Source organism: Euprymna scolopes, chromosome 24, assembly GCF_053919585.1.
Source record: "Euprymna scolopes isolate OS-2025 chromosome 24, ASM5391958v1, whole genome shotgun sequence".
Lineage (NCBI taxonomy): Eukaryota > Metazoa > Mollusca > Cephalopoda > Sepiida > Sepiolidae > Euprymna > Euprymna scolopes.
The window spans coordinates 24,114,343-24,136,924 of NC_136505.1; the positions used below are offsets into that span (position 1 = coordinate 24,114,343).

At 33.6% G+C, this 22,582-nt stretch overlaps 1 protein-coding gene across 4 annotated transcripts in view; it reads left to right on the forward strand.

Moving 5' to 3' along the window:
* LOC145246629 (protein TANC2-like) overlaps window positions 1–22,582 on the forward strand; it is a 1,068,463-nt gene that overhangs the window by 876,022 nt on the left and 169,859 nt on the right. For all 4 annotated transcript variants that reach the window (XM_080108301.1, XM_080108302.1, XM_080108304.1 and 1 more), the window contains exon 5: window positions 19,216–19,455. In XM_080108301.1, the coding sequence (XP_079964427.1) occupies window positions 19,216–19,455 (240 nt within the window). The remainder of the gene's footprint in view (window positions 1–19,215; window positions 19,456–22,582) is intronic.

Below are 22,582 nucleotides of genomic sequence, written 5' to 3' on the forward strand. Positions count from 1 at the left end.
ATACACACACGTATATAGTTGAACTCCTATGTTGTATCTACATTTGAAGGCATTCATTAATATTTCTTTTTATCAATAATCAGCCCAAGTAAAGCGTTTACGATATCATAACATCATGATAGCATTCTTAGATAGCAGAGTAATATAATAAGATTTGAGTTACCGGATAACTTCTGAAACGTTAATTGTTAAAGTATGATAGAAATCAGGTTAGTTAAAAAGATTCGCATTGCAAAGACCGCAAAAAAAAAAAAGAAGATATTTTGAAATGCATGCGTTCAATTGATCTGTTGAAATTGAACAGGTTACTAGAACATGACTTGAAGCAAAGGATTTTTCATGAAACATTTAAAGGACATTATGAAAGAATCTATATAATTAATAATCTCCCATTGATTTTACTTTTTCTTTAAACACATCTCTGCTGCACACACACACACACACACACACACACACACACACACACACACACACACACACACACACACACACAGTAGTAAGTTATAAAATATATATGCCATCTGGTAGACTGCATCATCCCCAGCAAAAATAAAATGATTAGAAAATGGAAATATGTATTAATTTTATAAAGATTGAGAGCACTTGAGAAGATTACTACCTAGCTCTACCTACGTATTGAGCACTGTTGAAGTAAATACTTAAAGTTTACGCATAAATTTATACTTTCATATATTAATCTATGTGGTTAAATGAAGTAATCATATATATATATATATATATATATATATATATATATATATATATATATATATATATATATATAGTGATGATAATATTTATTGGCACGGTAAAATAAAAGTTAAATTTTGTCTAATAAATTCTAAAAAAGGGATTAAATTAAAGAAAATAAAAAAGTATATTATGTATTTTTAACTGGCCTTTCCGATGCAGCAATCGGATTTTAGAAAAAATAAATAACAAAGGAACAAAAAACATAATTGCAAAAAACCCTTGTTCAAAATTATTGGCACGATTTATTTAATAATCAATTGTATAGCCTTTGGCCTTGATTACCTTCCTCAGTCGCTTTTCATAGTTTACAACCAAGTTGTTGCACTCTTCAGTAGTAATTTTAGCCCACTCTTCCTGACAATAATCCTCCAATTGAATAAGATTCTTAGGCTTCCTTTGCATTACCCTCAATTTTAATGTTCTCCATAAATTTTCAATTGGATTAAGGTCTGGGCTTTGTGATGGCCACTCCAAAACATTAATATGATTGTCCTCAAGCCATTTCTTAGTCAGTTTAGCCGAATGCTTTGGGTCATTATCTTGCATGAACCACCAACGACGACCAAGTGAGAGCTCTTTAGCAGAGTCTTTCAGGTTTTCATCCAATATTTTAACATAATCTTCCTTTTTTATGCTACCTGTGACCTTAACAAGTCGCCCTGGTCCAGAGGCAGCAAAGGATCCCCAAAACATCAAACTGCCTCCACCGTGCTTCACTGTGGGTATGGTGTTCTTAGGCAGGAAAGCTTTGCCAGATTTTCTGTAAATATAAGACACTTTATTATGGCCAAATAACTCTATTTTCGTTTCGTCAGTCCATAGAACACGTTTCCAGAATGCAACATCTTTATCAATATGACGTTTTGCAAAGGCTAGCCTTGCTTTCAGGTGCATAGGCTTCAATAAGGGAGTCTTTCTCGGACGACATGCTTTTAAACCAGCTCTCTTCAAAACTCTACCAACTGTATGTCGAGATACATTCACTCCAGAGGTGCTCTGTTCATCAACAATCTCCCCAACAGAGATCCTTGGGTTTTGTTTTACTTGTCGAACAATTTTCCGTTCATCTCTTGGGGAAAGAATCCTTTTTCTCCCTCTACCCTCTAAACTCATAACGTGGCCTTGCGATTTGAACTTGTTTATTATGGCTCTAACAGTGGATTTGGGAAGGTTTAGCTTCTTTGAAATCTTATCATAGCCCTCCCCATTGGTATGGCATGCTACAACAAGCTTCCTGACGTCTTCGCTGTGTTCCTTAGTTTTAAACATGGCGATTGAAAATTATAATTTAGTCACTTATAATAGTTTAAATAAATCGCTATCTAAAAATTATCTGAAAAAAATTATTCACTGAATTAGCGTTAAACAAGCATAATATGGCTATAAAAAAGTTCAGAAAGCACGTAAACCGGAAATTGATTGATATTATACTGATACTAAAAGAAAAACAAAGCCGTGCCAATAATTTTGAACAAGGGTTTTTTGCAATTATGTTTGTTGTTCCTTTGTTATTTATTTTTTCTAAAATCCGATTGCTGCACCGGAAAGGCCAGTTAAAAATACATAATATACTTTTTTATTTTCTTTAATTTAATCCCTTTTTTAGAATTTATTAGACAAACTTTAACTTTTATTTTACCGTGCCAATAAATATGATCATCACTGTATATATATATATATATATATATATATATATATATATAAAATATGCTTAAATATGATATTTTGATTGATGCAGATTTCGTATTTATTATCATACTAGCCTGGGTGCGCGGCATTGCCCGGGTGTTTGGAGGTGTATGTTGAGCAAAAAAAAATTAAAAAAGTAGTAGTAGGCAGGCAGGCAGGCTCGAACCCGTGCTGTGAAGGAGGAAAAGAACGTGAAAAAAAAACCCAAAAAAACATGACGTCTTTGCCATTGCGTCCATCGCCAAACTGGAAGTGACGAAGGTTTAAATTAAGGCTAGTCAATCGAAAAGAGGAGATAACTTTTGAAAAAATCAGCAAATATCAGGTGAGATTTATATTATAGGAGAATATTATATTGGATCCAATATATATTAATGATTTAAAAAATGACTGGTGCGCCACCACCGAGGATCGAAACCAAAACGTTTAGCTCATGATTTATTTTTTCCTCTGCAGTTAATGACTGAGCTATGAAGATATGTTTGCTGCAAGGCTAAAAATGAAAACCTGAATCATTAGCCACTACGTTACGCATGCATATTCATAATGCCAGTGTTCAGCCTTCACCTGGCAATTTTTTTTTTGTACGCGTATAAATTTTGTAGAATATTTGCATGAATATAATTACACGTAATAGTTAACTAAAGATGATCATTCCATAAGAACCCCCCCCCCAAAAAAAAAACTAATAGGGAATTAATGAAAATGAATGTTTAAAAGAATATATAAATTAGCTAGATCTTTTGTCAGTGAATGCAATTCCACGACCCATATACAAGAAAGTTTTATTTTCTTTTTTAATAAATAGAAAAAAGGGTTTTTAATATGAATATCAATACACACACACACACACACACACACACACACACACAAAAAAAAAATAATAATGTGTGTGTGTATTAATGATGGCGCGATTCTAATATTTTTCCTGATTCTATACTAAATTCCCGATTCCGATTCTTTATAAATCTCTAAATATTTAGCTATGAAATTGTTATATTTTCATGATTACCATAAAAACATGTTAATTGTGCACATCTTTTTTTTAAGGTAAAAACACACTTGTTGGGGTGATCTATAGATTTTAGCTTTATTGGTAATTTAAAATCAATAGATATTTTTATTTTATGATTAATACCCAAGTGGAAGATTTTGTTTGAAACAAAACCAAATAAAAGCAAAAGATAATTAAAGAAATCGTTTTTAGCATCAGAGATAGGCACAAATTGTTCTGATATCGATTCCGATACCCCAAAAAGTTTCGATTTTTGTTGATTCCCAATTCTGATTAATCGTTGGAGCATTTATATTTATAAGAATATCAGTATAGTTACATTCCAAGATCCAAATAGTTTTGAATCGTGGAATGTAGCTATACTGCAATTCTTTTATATAGTCTCTGTTGTTAGATTTAACAAAGAAGGTGCCTTCAATAAGTTTTCAAACTTTTTTCGTATGCGCACTTTTATTGATATTAAACACATGAAACTCTAGTCCCCTTTAAAGTAACTCCTCTTCAAGGTCTTGACTATAGGGAAGGTGAGGAACTGTCTTGATATCCATTTTGGTCAAATAGTCTCTGACAAGGATGGAACACCCTTAGAACAAACTTTGTGCAAATCTTCTGCAACTTCAGTTCCTCACGAATAATTGTGTGTACAGTTTCCACACTGACATCAAACTGTGCACTTATTGTCTCTATAGATACACGACGGACATAACCATCCATGAAATTCTTTATTTGGCCACTCAACTCTGGTGTTCTGACTTCCTTACTCCTCCCACACCTCTCATCATTACTCAGAGATTCCGTCTTCCTTGAATCTGTTATGCCACTCAAAAACTGATGCTCGGTTCATGCAAAATGGTCCAAAGGCAGCCTGAAGCATTCCATACGTTTCTGTAACATTTTTTTCCAAGTTTGAAACATAATTTATTGCATATCGTTCTTCTAATGTATCTTCACGTCCAGATTGCATTTTTGAAATTCACCAGCTGTGACAATCAGGTTTTAGTAGGGTGTATTCCAATTCCTGCTGTAGCTGTTCATTTGAACGTGAATCATTAAAATTGATCAGTTATCTCATAAGATATATAGCGATAACATAATGAATTTTCAAGAGTTTACAACAATTTTAAATGCCTGTACAAAAAAAGGTCTGGAAACTTATTGAAGGCGCCTCCTACAAAACAAAAAGGATTGATATGCGCAATGAATGAAATATAATTGAAAAAAAACATATTTTATCAAAACAAATATATATATATATATATATATATATATATATATATATATATATATATATATATATATAACGCAGAGCTATTCAGCGTTGTCTGAGGGTCCATATTTTTTGTAAATTATGTAGATTGCTGACAGAAAAAGAAAACGCGTTAAAATAAACCACTAGTTTTATCTTGTAATTTGAAAAATGTCTGAATTCAATTTGAGACAAAATCCAAATATAATTATACTCCCGGCGAAGTTTTAACATAAACTCCCTCCCTCTCTCTCTCTCTCTCTCTCTCTCTCTCTCTCTCTCTCTCTCTCTCTCTCTCAGTATAATACGCTAACCGATTGACCTATAAAGGCAAGTACGTAATGGCGACGCTGTAACAAAGCACGTACGCGTGTATGCAAATGCATGCAAAATGACGTCACTGGAAAAGGAGAAAGATAATCACGTTAGAGACGTGGATGACGTTTGTCAAGATTATGTTAGAGAAGACGATCACATGATCGACATCACAGCTGTAATGAGGAAATGGATGTTGTACAACAAAAAAAGGGAGTTGAAGTTCTTTCCTATTCTTTGTCTTCTTTGTGATTAAGACTACAATGTGTTGTGTAACGTTACAATACTATTAAATAGATAAATCCAACCGTTCTTTTTATTCTGCCAACTCTAAATTCAAATGCAGGTCAGCCGCTTATGAAATTGGGAAGAGAAAAGAACCAATGAAATGTTGAATATGGAAAAATTGTATATTTAAAAATTTTTACCTGTTGTCCATGGGGAAATTAGGAGTAAATAGAAGTGAGAGGATTAACTCTTCTTGCTCCCTTTTGTTTATGACTGATAAAAATTTTTTTAAAAATATTGATTAGGATTAAATATTAAAATCGATGAAATCAATTGAAAATAAAATTTTGTTAAAAAACATGGATCAATATTTGACATAAATCAATGAAAAAAACAGATTTTTTTTTATTTTATAGTAAAAAAAGAATAATCAATAAGAAAATTCTGTGAGTATAGTGATGTTTATATATAAGGGCAAAACTTCCCATTTGAAAATTAAAACATTTCAGATTTGCATTAAACTTGATCCATAGTCATAGATACGAATTAAGGAAGATTCCTTGAATTTTTTTCGTAACATCCTTTAAAAATGGTGTAATAGATTTTGATCAAAATTCAAATAAGTAAAGTTTAGTATCATATTTTGATTTTGATTTTTTTTAAGACATCATAAACGTTGTGTAAGGCTATTCTGTTCAGCGAACTAAATTTACTTCTCTTGAATGTGTATTATGTATGCGTTTATATGTGTATGAATTTTTAAAATAAATTATATGTAACGTATGTATGCGTTCATATGTCAGGTCATGTCATATGCTACTGGTACTATGTAACCCAGTACTACCTGACTCATGGTCGGGTCACCGGCGACTAAACTGGTTCCTCCACAAGACTTGTTTGGTTAGGAGGGTGGTTAGTCTCCCTGAAGGATTTCAAAGGGCGAATGAACCCTTTTTCAGGGTCAACGGCCAACTAGCACCGTATGTGTTTGTGTGTATGTATGTGTGTGTTAGGGTGGAGAGGGCTCCCGTAAGCCGTGGTGAAGGCAACCTTTCTAAGAGAAGCAAATCTCTGATTTAAAAAACCATAAAGCGGGAGACCAGTACCCGCATTAATCTGGTCTGCAGTTTAACTTGTTGCTTGCTATCTTGCTCTTGCTTGTTGCTGGATCTCAACATTTTGAACCAAGAGAGAGACTTAGCTGTCGTACAAAGCTAAGACTCTGTAACATCATCTGTGTGTAGATACTCCCTCAAGCATTTGTCTATTAAAATTGTCCTGTGGTGATGGAAGTCATTTTTGGGCTCATGGACTTTAAGTGTCTGAGCCGTAGCACTCATCTGAGAAGATGCTGCAATCATCATTCGTTCGTATGTGTATATGTATATATTTTTTGCATAAACTAATATTTTGATTGGTTGTAAAATATGCTTAAATATGGTAATTTAATTTATGCGGATTTCGTATTTATTATAGAATCAATTATTTCATATTATATTGTACCCATTATATAATCATGATTTCAAAAGTAAAAGAAAAAAAATGATTTGAGTGCCATCAGCTGGAATCGAAACCGAAATTAAAACATAACAAAACATAGTTTCATGATTGAAACTATGTCTACAAGTGAAGCAAAGACTGAAGTATACAGCAACAATGGGTTTGATAAACAAGATGCAAGCAAGGGCGATCAGACGGTCCACAGTTTTATGATTATATAGACTAGCGGGACCTGTGAAAATTCCACAGTGGACTCATTCATATGTAATATATTGATGTTGGCATACTGTAGATGTTCAGCATAAATGGAGGCGCTCTGGTGTTAAAACTGCAAAAGTATTTATCTAAGCTAGCAGGGACGCCCAGCATAGCCCGGTCGTAAAGTATGCTTAAATGTATTTTAATTCTTGGAGATTTCGTATAATATTATCATAGAGTTAATGTTCTATCGATTTTTATATATTATAAACTTTTATTATAAAGTTGCGATTTCAAAAATAAAAAAAAATATATCCATATGACTTGGGTGCATCAGTTTGAATCAAAACCGGAACCAAAACTTATGACGAATTCTTAGTAAAATTATTTATAAAAAAATAAATGACATGAGTGCCGTCTATAATATAAATCACACCTGTCTGTTTAAATGTATGTATGTATGCTTGTATATCTGCCTAAAACTTTCGACAGAAGCGACGGATTTTCATGAGATTGGAATCATTTTGAAGTCCAACACTTGGGACGGCAAATATCGAAAAATTGGCTAAAAGCATTAATTTCTTCATCCTTAACTGGGCACTTTTCTACAGAGAGGGGTTGCTTTTTTCGCCGATATTTTCGAAAGTAATCCCCTCTTTTCGATTGTCTACCCTTTATTTAAACCTACATCACTTCTGGTTTGTACGCAGCAGCAAAGACATCACTTTTTTTTTTTTCCACATTCTTTTCCTTCTTTGTGGTATGGATTTGAGCCTGCCTGCTATCACTTTCTTTTCTTTTTTTTTCCTCAACACACACCTCTAAATACCCAGGCACCCGGGCTAGTCAGCTATAATCGAAACCGAAACCAAAACTTAAAAAGAATTCTTGGAAAAATTATTTATAACAAGAAATGGAAGTTCATAACAATTAATGACAGTCACTCTGATGTAAGCATAACACGCAAAATAAATAACACACACGCTATTAATATTAATATATAGATTATCAATCCATGTATGCATGTATGTATAAAGTAGCCATCTAAACTGGATAGTTAGTCCAACATTATTGTTTAACATATATTACATATATTCATGTGACCATGATAATATTAAGCTGTTTTTATTTTTACATTTATTCCAGTAATATTCCAAGTACTTAATTATTCCTAAAATGGCTCATACATTAATTATGTATGTCACGTGTATAAAAATGATAAACTTTTATTTGCTTAAATCATTAAAACAAAATATCATCTCTAATCATTTCCACATATCTGTGATTAGCATAAATGTGAGTGCTTCTCTCCTGGAAACCATTAATTTACAAGAATGCAAATTTCTCATTCTATCTCAGAGTTCATCTATCTCATAATCCTGTTATACGACTAAACTATATCCGAGGTGTCTGGGTCTCTGTATTTGGGATGCAATTGGATACAAATCCTTGTAACAAGATCAAATGTCGTTTGAGTCAAATTTTACGAAGATTCAAATCGAAATCGTGATCTTCTTTTTATTTTTATTTTTTATTTTTTTTTTTTTTTTGTATTGGAACATTTTACAATAATATTGTGAGATTCTTGCTTTTACAATAATATTGTGAGATTCTTGCTTTTACAATAATATTGTGAGATTCTTGCTTGTGTCGGGCAGTAATAAACAGCAACTAAAATAGCTTATACTTTATTTTAATTCGCTTAAAATTAACATAACACGAAAAAAACATTTTATGGGGATGGAAAATTTGAATTTTGAATCAATAAATGTTTATTAAAAAGAAAAAAAATCTGCATTTTGATTGACCTCTGAACCGTTTATATATATATATATATATATATATATGTGTGTGTGTATATATATATATATATGTGTGTGTATATATATATATATATGTGTGTGTATATATATATATATATGTGTGTATATATATATATATATGTGTATATATATATATATATATGTATATATATATATACACATGTATATATATATATATATATATATATATGTGTGTATATATATATATATATATATATATATATGTGTATATATATATATTTACATAAGAGTCACCACTTATCAAGGCCCGGAAGCTACTCGAGGATAAGGGTTAATGAGTGTATAGTAGTATTTTCATGGCAAGTGCTCGTCAATCTATGCCCCCACTTGCCTGACTTTCATGTAAAACACTCGTCTAGGTGAAACCACTATCAATAATTTCCCTCACTCTTTATCTATGCCTAAACCTAAAAGTAAAACAAAGCTTCTTTCTTAGAATTGCATGCCTGTGGAACTCTCTTCCGTTTTCCTGCTTTCCAACTGGCTACAATATAGTCATCTTCAAGTCCAATGTGAACAGGTTCTTGATAAGCCATCCTCTTAAGTAATGCAATTTACCAAATTTATACTACTAACGATTACTACGATAGTGTCCCATTGACTACTGTACACTCATTAACCCTTATCCTCGAGTGGCCTTCGGGTCTTGCTTGATAAGTGGTGATTCCTTTGTAAAAAATAAAAATTGTTTCAGTTGTTTACAGCGGCTTCAAGGCAACTTTTATTATATATAATTACTATCAGGAGTACCCAATGTTGCCCGAGTGTGGAGAGGTTTTATGGTTAGGATACTGATCAACGAAGCCCTAAAAAATAAAACAAAATTTAACCAACCCCCTAAAAAATGTAAATAACACCCGTGCGAGCACAAAACAAAAAAAGTAGATAGGCAGGCAGGCTCGAACCTGTAACGCTAAGAGGAAAAGGAAGTGAAAAAAAAAGCCAAACGGTTTAGTCGCCACGCCCACCATGATATAACGCAATCGCCGTTCAAATTAAGCTCAGTAATTGCAAGGCATATGGTGACTTTGCAAAAATGACGACGAGAAAAGTGACCCTTCCTTGTAAAAAAATGGCCCATTAATGCTTTTGGCCAATTGTTGGATATTTGTCGGCTGAGAAACTGAGTTTTCAAACGATACCAATTTTGTGGGTGTTGGTCGCGTGTGTTGAAAGTTTTAGCAAGACATACAAACATACGCAGACGTTTGAAATTTTTATTATAGAAGATGGATGCACGGGTGTGTCGAGGTGTGTGTAAGGGGGTTGGTTGAGCAAAAAAAACAAAAATGAATTAAAACAACTCAAAATAGTAGCAAGTACCCGTGCAAGCACCCCCCCCCAAAAAAAAATTTTTTAAATAGTAGGCAGGCTTGAAGCCATAACATGCAAGAGGAAAAGGAGGTGAAAAAAAAGCAAATGGTCTTATCGATGTGCCCATCGTGATTGTGACCTCACGGGCGTTCTAAATAACCTGTTTTATGCGACATCGTCCACGCAAGGCTTGAATGACTTGCAAAAATGTCGACGGTAAAAATTGGCCGCTCCTTGCACATAACGGTCTAGTTGACAGTAAAAGAATTAATCTTTTTTGGCCAATTTTTTTATATTTGTCACCCGAGACATCGATCTTTGAAACGATACCAATTTTGTCACGTTTCAACGCATCTATCGAAAGTTTTTGCCTTTTATAAATTAGAAGATGTTGAAATGCTAGTTCTGATCGGATCACAGAAGCTAAGAAAGCACTGCGCCTGGTCATGGGTAACAGTTTATGGGTGATAGTTTAAAAATGTCAAATTACCTAAGTTTGAAAATCAAAATGGATATAAAGAGTCATAACAATCTAAAAATAACCACTTTGCTTATACGGGCCGTCTAACTATCGTAGATTAGTGCATCATTACTTTACAAAAATTATATAACTTTTTGCATATTATTGTAGTGAGTGGAGGAAACCAGTTGGTTTAATGGATAGTGCCATAGACTGGATTTATTTGCTTCCCCACTGAGCAAATTAGGCACAAGGCCGTTTTTTAATGTGGAGAGAGGGAGGGGAGGGAAAAGGGGACCACCTCCCAAGAGGTGGGAAATGGGAGCTGGATAATGAAGTCCATTTGGTATATAGGGTTGCCCCTACATAGACCAAAGGATTGCCACAAGGAAAATGGTCTTTGATTGCAGCATCTGCTGGAGCAGATGCTACACTTTGATCTTGGTCCGAAGGCCACAAAGATGCCTCCCCCTGTGAAAGGGGGGGGACGTACAATTCTTTAGACTCATGGATAGTGCCACAGACTACTGTTAAAAGATTTGCTGAGTTAAAATCCTATCTACAGCTATTGTGATACCGTCGGGAAATGTATGAACCAACTGTTTCCTATCCTCGACAATAAATGGGTAAAATAAAGACTTGTGGTGTTTAACTGACACGATTAATCCTTTACAATACGTATTGTGTTCTGACGTTAAATCATCTAAACAAGGTTGACATAAAATAAGATTAGTAAACCACAAATTACTTTTTTGAAAAATATTCCTTGTAAGTTTTTTTTAATGACTGATGCTACCAGATCAGGCTGTCTGAAGATATTAGCTTCCTGGCCTAAAATGCACCGAACATTTATAATATTGTTTTTTTTTTTTTTTTTCCTTTTCCTTTGCAGAACTCAATAATATTCTGCAAAAACAAGTTTTTATTCTACAAAACCACTCAACCAAACTCCATGATATTTCATATTTGAAGATATAAAGAACTTGAAGCATACAAATTTATTTCCAGCATTAATGGATTTCGCATTAAATAACACGAAAAAAGGGTGTAAAGAAGTGTAAGCCATGTTTAGTTTCAAAACAGTTTCCGATGGTTCGTTGTTCTACACAAGTCCTGAGAGGTGACTGGTTCGCAGTAGACAGTTCTCGAGTTGGAATTCACAGAGCAAAAGATTCTTCCCGTGTTGAGACGGAGAAAACATATGCGAAATTGCTACAGAAAGGTTTAATATTTATGGAGCAATTCTGGTTTCTGATTGGTTGGTAGCAGAACGTGAATTAATTCGATTCGTCAGTTCCTAGCAGCATCGTTTATAAATAGAATCTCCCGATTATGCTGGATAATACACCCCATTATAGTCCAAAAATATTGTAAGAGTCCTAAAAGCAAGCAACCAAACCAAACTCAATAAATATTTAGAGATATAAGAAACGTGAAGAATAAATTTTTTTCCAAAATTATAGAATTCGACATTAGATAATCTGAAAAGGGTTGATATTTCGTGAAACAAACTAACACAACATTATTCTAAAAATGAAAGGAAAATAATTCTAAATTTAAAATAAACTACACAAATAATGGTGTTAACAAAAAAAAAAAAAAAAAACGAGCCATAAATATAAGTTGATGGAATTTTTTTCTTTTTTTAAAATGTCTAAACATGATTTTCTTTAGGTCTTGTGCTGCCGTATTTCAAATAAGCCGACCTCGTCTTTTTCAATTTTTGTATCTTGATGGTCGCTCAACAAGCAACCAAGTAATCATGTGTCTTCGTTAATTATTTGACTTGTTAATTGCCCTCTGATTACCTTTTTGGTTCGAATTTATTGAAGAGAAAAATTCCTGTAAATAGCTGTTAAAACACCCGTCAGCTAATTTGAAAAGTGCTTTTTTTCTGATGAAACAATTGACTCAATTAATACGCAAATGGATTTTAAAAAATGTCTCTCTTCTAGAATGCCTGGGAAAAAGAATTCAAAGAATAAAAGTTTTTTTTTTTTTGAGTTTGCAATTAAAACGCATCACTGAATAAAAATAATCTCTTTTTTCGTTGACGCTATTTTTGAGGTGAAGAATTTCTATTTCCATTGGTCAGTTTTACCTCCCTTGTTTGTGGCTCTTTGATGAAGAGTAAAATAAAGTATAAACTATTTTCTTTGCTGTTTATTGCTGTCCGACACAAGCATGAATCTCACAATATTATTGTAAAATGCTATAATACAAATTAAGACGACAATTTGAGCCCTCATAAAATTTTACTTAAGCTACATCTTTCTAGAAAGAATTGCAACTAAATACGGGCAAACAAATGCCAACAATAATTTTTGTTCCTTTTCTCCATGTTAAAAAACGACCTGGTGTCTAACTCTGTCACGTGGTGAGGCGTTCTAAATAGGAATAATCATTTGTCTATAATTCTTTTTTCATCACCTCATATGAGTAGACTAGCCTGGGTGCCCGGCATTGCCTGGGTGTTTGGAAGTGTGTGATCAGCAAAAAAAAGAAAAAAAAAGTAGTAGTAGGCAAGTAGGCTTGAATCCATTCCGCGAAGGAGGAAAAGAATGTGAAAAAAAAAAAAAAAATGACGTCTTTACTGTTGCACCTATCGCCAAAATGGAAGTGACATAGGTTTAAATTAAGGCTAGTCAATCGAAAAGGGGGGACGACTTTCGAAAATGTCGGCAAAAAAGCGACCCCTCTATGTAGAAAAGTGCCCGGTTAAGGGTTAAGAAATAATGTTTTTCACCAATTTTTCTATATTTGTCATCTGAAGGGTCGAGCTTCAAAACAGTACCGATCTCATGAAAATCCGTCGCTTCTGTCGAAAGTTTTAGGCATACATACATACACACATACATACATTTAAACAGAGAGGTGAGTTCCCTCCATACGTGGTCAGCCATACCTGACTTTTCAGTATCTCCATGTATATTACGAATTATCAGTCTTGATCTCAGAAAATTCAGAAACGTAATAATCATCTGATTCTTACAAAAATGAATGATCTTGACATAGGGATTTGTTTCCAATTGTATCCCAAATAGAGAGATGCAGACATGATGTATATAGTTTAGCCGTTTATAACAAGACTAACGGGGGGGGGTACCCGGCGTTGCCCGGGTGTTTGTAGGTGTGTGCGGTTTTGGGTAAATCAAAACAAAAGAATAATAAAAAATCGTTTTGGTAGGTAAGTAGGAAGAATCGAAGTCGAAACCTTGAGGCGCAGTTGGAAAATAATAAAGAGTGAAAAAAAAAAAAAACGTACGACGTTAACCTTCGCCGACCAAGAACTAGTAATGGAAAGATGTTTGAATTGACAGGTGGCCGCAATAAAGTTAACACCGTTACTTCTATTTGACCTCGTTAATGAGGTCAAATAGAAGTAACGGAGTTAACGTTTACTGTGGGGCAGGCTTTTCTTTTTTTGTTCGTTTACTCAACTTTGGCTGGTTTTGTCTCCCCAAGATTTTGGGGAGAAACCAGCTCCCCATAAAAAGGTATTGTCCAAATTGAATAGCAATCGTCTGATATAAGGAATTTTCCTCGTATTAAAGCTGATTGCTTACGTTCCCGGCACGATTGCCGAGAACAACGCCTTAGCTTTCAATTAGTTTCGCTTTTTATACGAAAAAGCCGAATCAACACGTGAGAAGCCAAAATAGCAATAATTTTGTAAAAGTCGCTGTAAATAAATCTAGATGCGACGCGCGTTTCTGGATCCTAGATATTATTATCTAGGGGGCATATAAACACTTCTAAGCGATAGTAACCCCCCCCCCCCGATGACCGGCGGCGAAAAAAGCCTTTTCGAAACATATAAAAATGCGCGTCCCGCATTTGCCTTTTATATATATATATATATATATATATATATATATATATACTAGTGGAGGTACCTGGCGTTTTCCGGGTGTTTGGAGGTGTGTATGTAGGAGAGAGTAACCCTGTTTTAATATTATAAAAAAAAAAAAAAAACACGATGTTAAGAAAAATTGGAAAAACCAATACAAAACAAAACAGCGAACAAACATAAAAAAAGGAAAAAAAAGGAAAAAAAAAAGGAAAAAAAAAGGTTCAAAAGAGGAAAAAAGTTTAGGTAGAAAGACAGGCCCGAACCCGAAACATCGAGGCTAAGGCAGAAATAAAATGCCCGACACGTTACTCCTATGCCAAAAAGACATACGCTTAATAACGGATAAAATTAAACCTTTAAAAACACTTGCAGGTGGTTGAAACTAATGCGAACGTTTTCTAGGTCAAACATGACGTCATTGTCGTAGTAGCAGGAGCAGAGAAAATGAAGGAACTATTTTTTCGGCACCCCTCCCTGTACAAAACTGATGATTTTAGGGTGAAGGAATTAATGTTTTTGGCCAATTTTTCGATATTTGTCCGGTGAAGTTTGGAATTTTAAAATGATACCTATCTGGCAAAAATCTGTGATCCGTGTCGAAAGTTTTTGCGAGATATACAAACACACACACATACATACATACACACATTTTCGCTTTTATATATATATATATATAGAGTAGATTATGGGACAGATGAACTCTTAGATTGAATGAAAAATTTGCATTCTTTTGAATTAATGGGTTCCGTGAAAGAAGAACTCACATTTATGCTAATCACAGATATATGGAAATGATTACGGATGAGGATGCTTTTTTTTTTAAAGATTTAAGCGAATAATTGTTTTGCATTTATATACACCCTAGCAGAGCGAGGGGGGGGGGAAATCAAAACAAAAGAATAAGCGAAGTAATCGCCCTGTTTAAATATTATAAAAAAAAATGATAAAACTTAAAATCGAAAAAAAAAACAAAAAAAAAAACTAACGTAAGGCAAACGAACGATGTTAAAATTTCTTAAAATCGGAAAAACAAATAAAAATGTGATGGGTAAAAAAAACAGAAAAACGAACGTTAAAACTTCTTTAAAAAATCTGAAAAAAATAAAAATAAAAAATATAGAACGTGAAAAATAGCTTAAATAATTCAATATTAAACCTTTAAAAATTGAAAAAAAAAAAAGAAGACATCTCACACCACGATTCGAACTCTCAACCTTTCGATAATGACGCCGTGCTCTAATGAACTGAGCTAAGAGGACGTTGACGGAATTAGGTCATTTTTTTTTTAAATATTTCAACTAATTCTTGTTCCGACGTCATTTGTGCATGCGTAGAGCTATCTTGTCATGAGAGGACGGTTTTTGGCTACCCCTGCCTGTACAAAAATAGCTAGCTTAGGGTAAAGGAATTAATGTTTTGGGCAAATTTTTCAATATTTGTTGTCCAAGATGTCGAGCTTCAAAATGATACTGAACTTGTGAAAATCCATTGGCTCTGTTGAAAGTTTTTGCGAGACATACAAACACACACACACACACATTTTCGCTTTTATATATATAGACTAGTGAGGGGTACCCGGCATTGCCCGAGTGTTTTTCGGTGTGTGTGGTGGGGGTCTTAATGGAAACCTAAGAATAAGCTAAGTAAAAAAAAACAGAAAAACGAACGGTAAAAAACCCTGCTTGGGGGGGGGGGGTACCCGGCGTTGCCCGAGTGTTTGGAGGTGTGTGTGGTTGTTAATGAAAACCTAAGAATAAGCAAAGTAAAAAAAGAAAACAGAAAGCGGGGTGTACCCGGGCGGTGGGGGGGGGGTAATCAAAGCATCGAAAAAAAACTAACGTAAGGCAAACGAACGATGTTAAATGTAAAAATCGAAAAAACAAAAATGAAAACAGAAAAACGAACGTTAAAACAAACAAAAAAAAACACGTGAAAAATGGGTTTAATAAGCCTATTTCGATATTAAAATTTAAAAAATCGGTGGGTACCCGGGTGTTTTTGGGTGTGTGTGGTCGGTCGGGGGTTTTAATGAAAACCTAAGAATAAGCGAAGTAAAAAAAAAAACAGAAAAACGAACATTATGTGAAAAATGGCTTGAATAACACTGGTTCAATATTTAAATTTAAAAAATCGAAAAAAAAAAAGAAGACATCTCACACCATGATTCGAACCCAAAACATTTAGATAATGAACCAACGCTAACACGATGTACATGAAATTTAGTTAGTTCTTCAACTATTTAAACTAAATCAGGTGATGACGTCATCAGACACGTGTAGAACCGGTCGTCGTCATGAGAGGACGGTTTTTGTTGACCCCCACCTGTAGAAAATTGTCGATTTCAGGGTGAAAAAATTAACTTTTTTGGCCAATTTCTCGATATTTTTCGGGCAAAGGATGGGGCTTCAATACGATACCAAGTTTGTGAATTTTTGTTCTGTCTGTCGAAAGTTTTTAGCGGACACACAAACACGCATACAAACATACATACATGCATATACACACATTTGCGCTTTTATATTTATAGATGATATACGTAATTAATGTATCAACCATTTTCGGAGTAAAAACTAATTGTGTGGAATATTACTGGTATAAATGTATAAATAGAAACAGCTTAAGATTATCGTCTATGCATTAATATGTTGCACAAATATTAGACTAACTATGATGAAAATGCATATCCAGTTTAAATGAGTATGTTATATTTATATATACATATTAGTGATGAGACGATTCCCATATTTTTCCCGATTCTAATACAATTACCAATTCTGACGTTTCTTGATATTTAACTATAAAGTTGCTATTTTTTCCTTATTACTGTAAAAACACGCGTTAAATTTGTAAATATTTTCTCAAGCCGAGAAAAAAAAAAGGATCTCTAGATTTAAGTTTTGGCGTTAATTTAAAATCAGTAAATATTTATTGTTTTATTTTTATTTCCAGCAATGGAAGATTTTGTTTTAAACAAAGCCAAATTAGAAAGACAATTAAAAGAATCGTTTTTTGGCATCGGAAAATAGGCATATTTTTTTTCCGGTTCAGATATCCTCAGAAGTTCCAATTCTTCCGGTTGCCAATTAAGATTAATCGTCCCAATACTAGTACATATACATATATACATGTATTTAGAGATAATTTATTTTAAAAATACATGCATGTACACATATGAATGCGTACATACAGATATTACATGTATATTTTTAAAAAGTTTTATTTCCAATCGATTTCATCAACTTCAAAATTTAATCCTAATCACTATTTAATTATTTAACAGTCATTAATAAAGGAACTTTTTATTTTTATTGTACTCTTTGCATTGGAGATTGTTTTTTAAAGTCTGACCATCCCTTTAAGTGCAATTGTTTGAATCTCTCATGCAGGTAGTTTTTGAAATTCTTTTTCATTATTCCAGTTGTTCCTATAATAATTGGAATGATAGAGATCTTAAGATTCCAGTTTCTCTTGATGTCAAACATAAGGACATAGTATTTTCGTTATCTTTTCCCTCTCAGCTCTGTTTAACCCAGCATCATTGGGGACACTAACTTCTACTAAGGTTGCTCCTTTCTCCTCATCACATATCACTATTAGTCCTGAATATGACCTTAAACTATATCCAGTGTTGAGGCCCCAGCTTGCAGGCTTTGTGGAGAGTGGAGCCACCCTTTAATTACCATTGTTCCCAGGTCCACTCTGACCCGGAGTGGTAGTACCTGTTAGGGTCCCAACTATGAGTTAAATAGAAACCAACTTGAAAACAACAAATATATTCTATTAAAAAAATTTTCTTCAAAATCCTTGGATTCGGCATTAAATAATCCGAAAAGGGTTGATATGCCATAAAACAAAAACAACCAACCAACCATATCACTATTGGGTTTTATGGCTCCATTTTCTAGGTATGTAGCTCTGGGAATAGGATAGCCATAGTAGATGGTGTATGACTTATTTCCAACTGTTCTTTCTGGTAAACATGTTCCCAGGACTTGCTGCTGCATTCAATATTTCTCTAATGCCCGTGCTTGTGATCAGGTAGATGTATGCCTACAAATGAGAAGGAAAGATCAATTTTATCTTACTTTATAAGAAACCGGATATTGGTGCTAGCATGTTACGTGTTGAGTGGTTTTTAGAAATTGGCTTATCTCTGGCCAGGCCTTTATTTTATTCTTCTTTCTCTCGAGTCCATCTTACCACATCTGCCGATGTTTTCCTTATCTTTTTGTGTGATCTGACCCTATTATGTCACTTGTTCTACATCTACTAATTCAAAAACTTTCACCAATTCTTTCAAAGTGGCCATACCATCAAAGTCTCCCGCTTTACACACATCTAGATTGAAGATACTAAACTATCAGAAAATACTTGATTGGGTAGGATTGTTTCTTCCAGGAGAATTGGTCAAACTATCTAAAGTGATGAAAAAAAAGCTTTTGCTTTCAATTTCTGGTATATATTTTGGTGTTTTGGTCAGTCATAAAAGAAACTGCATGATTGACTATCTCCAGTCTGTGGAATTGGTGAATGTAAGGTTCAAATCTTAGAGAAACTATTACGGTAATTTATACATTAAAATTGTTGGGGGAAAAAAAATGATCACAAAATTTTACCACAACTATGAATAAAATAGTAACTTGTGTTCGATTGATAATATACAATGACTTGTTTACAAATTTATATTTCTATATTTTTATACATTTTTTTTTCCTTATCTTAGTCAAAACGTAGATAAAATATAAAAAATTTAAGACAATTTTAACCTAATTTATTTTTATCTTTGCTCTTTTAAAACAGGCATTCCTGTTATTCCCCCGGGAGGCAGCCCTCCTCCACCACCTCCGGATGTAGCCCAAAACGACCTGATGACTCGACTAGGACTGCTGCTTGAGGAACTTTCCAGCAGTGAACAAACGTCAACTGGTAGTAAGGAAGGAAATAAAGAAGAAGCATTTACTAGTATCTCGTCCCTGACCAGCAGTGAAACCACTCCGGACAAGGGCATCTCGGACACCAGTCCTATGTCGACATTGACCGGTAAGATATTTCAAATATTGCAAAAAGCAAACATTTTGTTTTTGTTTATTTTCTGTTGTTATTTATTTTCTGTTTTTGTTTATTTCTGTTTCCCTTTTTTTTTTTTTTTAATTTTCTGTGAGTTTTCAGTTGATGATAATTTTTTCTATCTCAACTCGTGTTTTTTAATGTTTGCTCTTTTTTTTTCATATTTAATTTTTTTTTTCATATTTAATTTTTTTTTTCATATTTAATTTTTTTTTTCATATTTAATTTTTTTTTTCATATTTAATTTTTTTTTTTCATATTTAATTTTTTTTTTTCATTTCCCCATTTGTTTTTTATTAATTGCACATTCCCAAATCAAATAATAACCTTTAATTTACATTCCTTACATTCAAATGATTCTGTGCTATAATATTCACATACTGTCTTCCATACTTATGCTTATAAATATGCATGTATTGTCTTCCAGATTTATGATTGTAAATATGCACCTACCGTCTTCCATACTTATGACTGTAGATATGTACCTACTGTTTTCCATACTTATGATTGTAAATATGCACCTACTGTCTTCCATACTTATGACTAAAAATATGCACCTACTGTCTTCCATACTTATGATTGTATATATGTACCTACTGTTTTCCATACTTATGATTGTAAATATGCACCTACTGTCTTCCATACTTATGACTAAAAATATGCACCTACCGTCTTCCATACTTATGATTGTAGATATGTACCTACTGTTTTCCATACTTATGATTGTAAATATGCACCTACTGTCTTCCATATGTATCATTGTAAGTGTGTATGCATTGTCTGTACTTATGATTGTGAATAAGTATGCATTGGCTTCTGTACTTATAAGTTTACATATATTGGCTTCCATACTTATTATTGCAAGTGTGCATGTATGCTTATGCATACATATTATTGTAAATATCCACATATGTGCTTGCATACTTATGCTTGTGAAGTTGGAAATGACTTATATACCATACATTACGACCATATAATCCCTACAGCCACCTACCTTGAAAATGTTGCTGTGAAACCTGACATAATTATATGGAATAAGTCCGAGAGAGTTGCAGCCTTGGTTGAAGTGAGTGTTCCTAATGATGGAGGTCTGAACAGGACTGAAAGGGAGAAACAGACCAAATATCAAGGTCTCATGTATGATATGAAGAGAAACTGGAATCTTAGGGAGATTTCAATCATACCAGTTATTATAGGTGCCACAGGGCTTATGAAGAAGAACCTGAAGTCCTATCTAACTAATATTCCTGGTGAACCAAGTGTAAAAGAGATCCAGACAATTGCACTTAATGGAACAACAAGGATACTAAAAAGAGCTCTCGGCTGGTTTCAATAAAAAGCAGGGCAATGTTAGCAGCTGATTTGGCTGCCCCATGCCCAGTGTTACAATCTTCAAAGGAAGAAAATAAAAGATTTTAAAAAATGCTTGTGAGTATGCACCTATGTTGTTGCAAACTTATGCTTGCGAGTATGCCCATATGGACTTGCATATTTATGTTTGTCCAACTAATCCAATTAATATAAACCACTGAGTTAAAGTAAATGAATTATATTACTATAGAAGTAAAATATAAATGAATAAATAATAAGACTTGTTGTCCCGGGTACGACCTTAAAAAACATTAAGTGGTAAAATCCCATTTGGAACCATGGAGAATGTGGAGTTACTCCCTAGGCATCATTGCTTCCAGGTACACTTTGGCTCGAAGTGATAATACCTGTTAAGTCATCTAGTGCTACCAGATCAGGCTGTTTGAAGATACTGGCTTCTTGACCAGAAATACACCAAACGTTGATTTTATTGGTTTATTCCTTTTCAAAGCTCTATCATGTTCTTCAAAATCAAAAATAATTTTATTTCTACAAAACAATCAAATCAAATACCATAAATAACTATGTTTGAACATATATATATAAAAAAAAAAAAAAAATTTGAAGAATAAAAACTTTAAAAAATTTACTGGATCTCGTATTAAATAACTCCAAAAAAAAAGGATGATATGCCATTAATTAAAAACAATCAAACAAAAATAAAATATGTGTGGAATGAGTACGGCATAATTACATTGACACACTGGTTCCCATTGGATCACCGAAGTTAAGCAATGATGAACCTGGTCAATACTAAGTGGGTGACCATTTGGGATTTACAGGTGCTGTATGTGCTCTCCGCTTATCTCGGCATTGTTTCCAATCATCCTGAACTTCTCCTTGCCACTGGACTCAAACAGTGCCAATTCAGGAGAGGTGTGGTTGGATATTGCGCAACCCTTGCCTCACAATTACATATGCAGTTGCCCCTCAAGGGGTATCCTTTGTCTTTTGAGATTAAACGGAGGCATCAAATTACACATTGATCATAGAACGAGAGAGAGTAGGAAGTGAATCTTTGGTTTACTTTTGGTGTCCTCGTAATTCTCACTTCGTTTATTTAGTCCTTTAGTCCTCACATTCCAGGAGCCCTGTTTCTGACAAAAAGGGAAGAATTGCTGTTTTGTGGGTCAGGATTTATTCCGTCTAACATTTATTGTTGACAAGTTTTGAACGTTGGAGTACTATTTGTTTTAGCTTTTCCCCTCGATTGGTTCCATGCCTTATTTAGAATGATTTCCATAAAAGAAGACTCATCTTTATATTTATTCTTTGGTTGATTAAGATTTTATTTATTTTACTAATGAGTCATCACTTAATTATTGCGGATGAGGGTCGAATAGATGAATTATACATTAAATGATGAAGAGTATTATGAGAGGATTTAAATATGTTTGAAATAAACAAAATTTGATTATTTAGGAGAACGGTTTACGACAAGTTTCTGTTGACATTATCTTTGAACATGGTCATTTTGTAGTTTATAGGGAAATAGTTTCAAGATAACGTGATTTTCACAAGTGGGAAGTTCTTGGAAAAAAAAAAACTCTGTTCATGGATATTCCATTTGATGTCAGGCACGTAAAGGAAAAATAGGAAGTTCTTTACAATGGTAGTATTAAATCAAATTCGGTAAAGTTCGTTGAAAGTGTTCTTTTTGGGGGGTTGCTAAAAGAATGGAATGGGAATTTTAATTTCGTCCCATTTTAATCTTTTCTTTTCCAATTGT